Raw genomic sequence first — 6,000 nt, forward strand, 5'->3', positions numbered from 1 at the left:
ATTAAGAACAATATTAGAGATATCTGGAGCAAGGCAGTTACCCATCGCAAGTCCATTAATTTGGTGGTAAAATTTATCTTGAAAAGTCAGGTAACCAGAATTACAGCAAAGTTCTAAAGCAGAAAGAAATGAGGTGAGGTTGAATTATAGTCCAGTTCTTCTCAACGATGTGAAGGGCTTTGTCAATGGGGATGTTAGTAAAAAGGCTTTCGGCATCAAAGGAGGTTAAGATAAAGTGGTCAGGTATGTTGAAGGATTGTAATAGTTCTTTAAGGTGGAAGGAATTACGGATATCATAAGACTTATTAGACTTATATGAAATACTTCCAATTTTTTAAAAACCTCCATTTAAGGAAAACTATGAAGTAAAATATTAAATTGGCTAGATTTTAATTTGAGTTTTTTCTGTCAATTTTTGGCTGGCCAGCTACAAAATAAAAACCATCCTCCCAGGCCAGTTCAAGTTGGTGTCGTACCCAACTTAGGACTTCTGAAGTCACCACCTCAGCCTATGTTACTTTTTGAGACAAATATTATTATTGCTATTCCTGTTTTTCTTTCAACTTTTTCATTTTTAGAAGGTATCCACAATTATATTACGCGTTAGCTAATGTGACTCCTTAACACTCTCATCTACAACAGCCTCTAAGTAAGATTTCCTTAACTTTACATGATAGGTTTTTTGGGGAAATAATTTCCTCCAAATAAAATGATACTTCTTATATTTTTATTATATTTTTTTTTAAAAGCTTGTAAATCCCCTCATGATTGGTCTTGGAGATATTCATCTATATCTGCAGGTAAAAATATATCGTAGTGCTAAATTGGTAAAAAAATGGCCCTTGTTTAATTTATCTATAGGGACAGATATTATATCCAAATAATTTTTTTTTTTTATCTTTACTATATTTACCTTTTTTTTCAGAACCGGGACTTATTGAAAACTTTCATGATTCCTGCAAAGACCCTCGTCTCGTTCATGCTGACCCTAGAGGAGCACTACGTCAAGGACAACCCTTTCCATAATAGCACCCATGCAGCTGATGTAACCCAGTCCACCCATGTTCTTCTCAACACTGCAGCTCTCGAGGTAAACTATCCTACTGTTCATTCTCACTCCTCACCTATAGTATATCTTTTAATACTCTTCATTCTGATTTTACAGAGCGTTTTCACTCCATTGGAAATTATGGCTGCATTGTTTGCTGCTACCATCCATGATGTTGACCATCCAGGCCTGACTAATCAGTTCCTCGTTAATTCAAGTGAGCTTAGGTTTTTAAAATAATGAAATTATAATTTTTAAAAAGATAATTACATTTGTTTGTTAAAAGTGAAACTTCTTAGATTCTGACATTTATAGATGATATCAGGATTAGGTAATGAGATCTAACGGAAGGAATCCTCTCTTAATTAAATTAAATATTTCATTTATTCAGTTTTATTTATTGAGAAGGGAATTTTTAATTTGTATGCTGATCCAAGCTGGTTTGCTCTAATGTGCCAAAAGAAGTTTCACTTCAAAAATGTGCCTTAAGATGAAATAATCATCTACTACTTTTAAATTTAAAAAGTCAACGGACAAGTACATGGACATGCTGGAAAAATTAACTTACTAAAACTGCAACGGTTCCAATCAAAAGTACTAATACTTATCGTTACTGTTTTCCCATACATCATTAACGAAAGCTTGCACAAATGCTTACAAACACTTTACAAACTATCAACTATTACATCATTATATAAACATTTCATAACATACTTCATATACACTCAATTCCTCTAATTCAAGGACTGTCAACATTAGACTTACATTTATATAAGGACGTTTACGAAGGAGCTGGAATAAGGATCTCTTAAATTAATTTTAATTTTTATAGAGAAGTATTATTGGATGCCCTTTCTTTACCTTTATGACATTATTTTCATCTAACATATTCGCTAGTTACTAAATATTTTTTCGTTAAATAGTTACGAAATAATTAAATAAAATAAGAAAAAAAAGTTTATCATGAACTTATAATTCTCATTCAATCATTTCAAGGTTCTGAGCTCGCATTGATGTATAATGATGAATCAGTACTAGAAAACCACCACTTAGCTGTAGCATTCAAACTGCTACAGAATGAGGGCTGTGATATCTTCCTCAACTTGAGCAAGAAGCAACGACAGACGCTCAGGAAGATGACAATAGATATGGTTAGTTAAATTTTTTTTTTTATGTTTATAGATTTAGTTTTTAGTTTTATTTCATTATTTAATGGGAAAGTTCAAAGCACAAGGGACTGAACTCCTAAAGGCCAGCCTTTGGTTCGAATCCAGCTCTGAGAGAAATTTATTTTCTATTACATCAACTGCATGAAGTCAAGAGATCCTCCTGGGGCAACCCAGTCTCTAAAAATTAGGCACAGGTCCTATCCAACTCCTTGTCTAACCAATGGTCATGAAACAGTTTATCCTTACTAAATACTAAACCCAGAATACTTCATAGGTTGTAGTCTTACAGGTTTTTTATAAACTTCATTATTTGGAATAAAAATAAATTTCAAACATATTTTTTTAGGTGCTATCTACAGACATGTCTAAGCACATGAGCTTATTGGCAGATCTCAAAACCATGGTGGAAACAAAAAAAGTGGCCGGTAGTGGAGTTCTGTTATTGGATAACTACACAGATAGGATACAGGTGAACCATTATTCACATGAAATCTAACCTTAACATTTACTTTTAGTTAATAGAATGGATAATTGGAAATTTTTTAATCAGTTAGATCAAAATATTATCAATATTAACTTGTCACATTCAAAATTAGTTTTGTGTGTAATCATCTGATTTTGAAACATGAAATCTTTCTTTTCTAGGTACTGGAAAATCTTGTTCATTGTGCAGATCTTTCAAATCCAACAAAGCCACTCCCACTCTACAGGAGGTGGGTCGAACTTCTTATGGAAGAATTCTTCCAACAAGGTGACAAAGAGAGGGAAGCCAATATGGATATCAGCCCGATGTGTGATAGGCATTCTGCAACAATTGAAAAATCACAGGTAACAACAAAACTTCTACAAACTTGCTTAAAATCAATTAAAGTACTAGTTTGTCCAAACAGTTCCGTTAATTTCTTTCACTCATGATGTTCCAAATATATTTCTATATTACTTATCTTATTTAAAACTTTCTTGTTTTTAAGAATGAATGCATACAACTTTTCACAACTTCAGTCAAAATTTAAAAGAAGAGACCACAATACTAAAAATATGTAATGTGCACCACCTAATACTGATAATATTATTACTGTTTTCCCCTCAAGGAAAGCTCTCACTGATTCACTCAATGTTGGAGTGCCTTCACAGTTGGCTGCAGTTATCTTGATGACATCAAGAGAGCACTTTCATTCTTCAATTATTTTATTTAACAAATAAAATGTTTAAATCTTCTTTGTTACCACTACCGTACTTTGATACTGTGACTCAACATCCTGGTAGGCTCATAGACATATATTCCTGACACATAGTTTTATTTGTTTCACTATTTGTGTATGAACTTGTACAAAAATAAAAAAAAAAAGTTGTCATTTATTATGTGGTAGACGACTGCTACTGCTCTCACTACCATCAGATAAAACTCTTCAGGGCCCACATCACCTGGTACCACTTGGACTCAACTTCACTATCCCCTCAAGAGAAAAACATTATTTGTTGATAATTCAATAGTTTTTTCTTATTTCTGAATCTTGTATATTTTAGTGTGAATATTGATGTACATTATTTTTACTAACAACACAGCTATGGTTTAGAAATGTAATGATCCCAGCTAAAAATTATTGCTAACAAAATCACTTATCGCTGTCCAGGTTTGCCATCATGGTATGGACCCTTTGAAGCTGTACTGTCTAGATCAAGCTCTAGACTTTACAGTTAGATTCCTTCTGCTTGAAATTATACTCCTTCAGTTGCTTCCATATTGGCACAAAATTAGTCCTCACTGGTGAAAAAACACATGAGAGAAAATATTGGGATGAAATGTTTTGGTGTTATCTTTAGTGTAAACAATCAAGGCCAATCTCTTGGGCTCAATGCAGCTAACTATTCTAGTTCAAGTAGTAAAACTTTCAAAATTTGAATTCTTTTGAACTAGAGCTTATGTGTCTTTGTAAAAATTAAAACAGTTTGTGATAAGAGGGAAAAATAACAAGTCTAGCTAACTAAAGTTAGCAACAAATATTATATAATTTTTTTAAACCCAGTTAACAATAAGCTTAGCAAAAATGTTAATTATGGTTATATTATATTTCAGGTTGGTTTCATAGACTACATTGTTCATCCACTGTGGGAAACATGGGCAGATTTAGTTCATCCTGACGCCCAGGATATTCTCGATATGTTAGAACAAAATCGAGATTGGTACCAAAGTGAGTAAATTCAAAATATTCTAACCATATATATATTTTTTTTCTAATATTGTATGATAATTCCTAACACTTTCTCATTGCTCTTGAAAGGCATGATTCCTCCAAGCCCTCCTCCAGCAGATTCACAGGACAGCGATGAGGAGAAGGAAAGACCTCATGAAGATATTAGGTAAATAATTTATGTTTTTGAAATATAGATTTTAAATAAAATTAGGTTTTAATTTGGTTTTTATGTATAATTTGGAAATATATCAACCCTAATTGTTTTTTAAAGTAATTAATTGAGGACCTGATAGCTGAGTGGGCTGGGACATGAGTCCCCTAAATCCGCTTCGTTCAGAAAGTTGTGGGTTCAATTCCCATCTGGGCTGGTCAATATTTATTTCACGGTGGCCCCGAGAAATGAACCTTGACATTCCCACTCTGGAGCTGTATAGGTCCTCAATGGAGGGCTTGAGCCAAAAAAAAAAGTGATTAATTTAATTTTATATAAATCAAGCAATTTTCTTGTACATAATTTTTTTTTAAATCAGGATTTTAAACAAATAACTTCATTCATATTGGAAGAAGATAGTTGACTGTATGAAGTAGATTGGAGGAAGATAGTCCGGGTGGCGGTCAATAAAAGTTTCAAAATAGTAACAAAAAACTATTTACTGTCAACCAATGTTTTGCCCCACTTTGCAGGGCTGATAAGAATGGTGTTCTGTACCAACAGTTCTGTGCAGTTGCTACAGAACACCATTCTCATCAGCCCTGACGAAGCCCTGCAAAGTGGGGCGAAACGTTGGTTAACAATAAATAGTTTTTTGTTACTATTTTGAAACTTTTATTGACCGCCACCCGGACTATCTTCCACCAAAATAACTTCATAATTTTTTTTTTTTAAAGAAACTCCTCAGCCATTATAATTGATATATTCAGCATAAAATCCTATCGAACAATTAAATGAAAGATTGCTTCAATAAGTACTTTTGTGCTCATAAAATATCATTATGTACATTCTTAAAAAGCATGTGTTGTAAACGATGTTAAATACACAATCAGCAACTTAATTGTTTGAAAGGATTTTCATCCCTTTATTATATATTAGAGAAATGTTTTTAAAAAATGAATAAAAAAATTTACTCATTAAGAATTAATAATTTTTAAAGTTTTATTAATTATCATTGTTTTAATAGATTTCAAGTAACGCTTGAAGAAGGAGAGAGTGAAGAGGGGACTACAATGTGACGCTCACTAGCTCACCTCTGTCATAAACTTACTCAAAAGGTTAGTTTCATGTTCACATTTAATACTTACAATTATTATTTAATACTAAAAAAAAAAAAAATTTATTATGGTTCTGTAAAACCTTGATTAACCAGCTCTTGGATATATAAAGGTAATCAGTATAGTTAATTAGTCCAGTCTATATATACTGTAATATGCTCTTTTTGAGAAATAATATATTTTGATGTATAAAGGGTTTTGATATGTTTTATTTTATGTATAATACTAATATCCCTATTTGTTATTTTAAATTATAAAGCAAGCTAACCAGTTTTCTTTGTCTAAAAGAAATACGTTGTATTCCAAACAAAGCCAAGAT

The 6,000-nt window shown here is 32.2% G+C and overlaps 1 protein-coding gene across 1 annotated transcript in view; it reads left to right on the forward strand.

Annotated features, from left to right (window-relative positions):
- The window catches only part of dnc (phosphodiesterase dunce), a 104,895-nt gene extending 99,160 nt beyond the window's left edge, over positions 1 to 5,735 (forward strand). The window contains exons 6-13 of the mRNA XM_014433640.2: positions 926 to 1,090; positions 1,166 to 1,265; positions 2,045 to 2,199; positions 2,564 to 2,686; positions 2,863 to 3,045; positions 4,295 to 4,409; positions 4,500 to 4,578; positions 5,591 to 5,735. Coding sequence (XP_014289126.1) covers positions 926 to 1,090; positions 1,166 to 1,265; positions 2,045 to 2,199; positions 2,564 to 2,686; positions 2,863 to 3,045; positions 4,295 to 4,409; positions 4,500 to 4,578; positions 5,591 to 5,642 — 972 coding nt within the window. The 3' untranslated portion in view covers positions 5,643 to 5,735. The remainder of the gene's footprint in view (positions 1 to 925; positions 1,091 to 1,165; positions 1,266 to 2,044; positions 2,200 to 2,563; positions 2,687 to 2,862; positions 3,046 to 4,294; positions 4,410 to 4,499; positions 4,579 to 5,590) is intronic.
- The last annotated feature ends 265 nt before the right edge of the window (positions 5,736 to 6,000 follow it).

This window comes from Halyomorpha halys, unplaced genomic scaffold, assembly GCF_000696795.3.
Source record: "Halyomorpha halys isolate HHAL.00 unplaced genomic scaffold, Hhal_1.1 Scaffold1239.1, whole genome shotgun sequence".
NCBI lineage: Eukaryota > Metazoa > Arthropoda > Insecta > Hemiptera > Pentatomidae > Halyomorpha > Halyomorpha halys.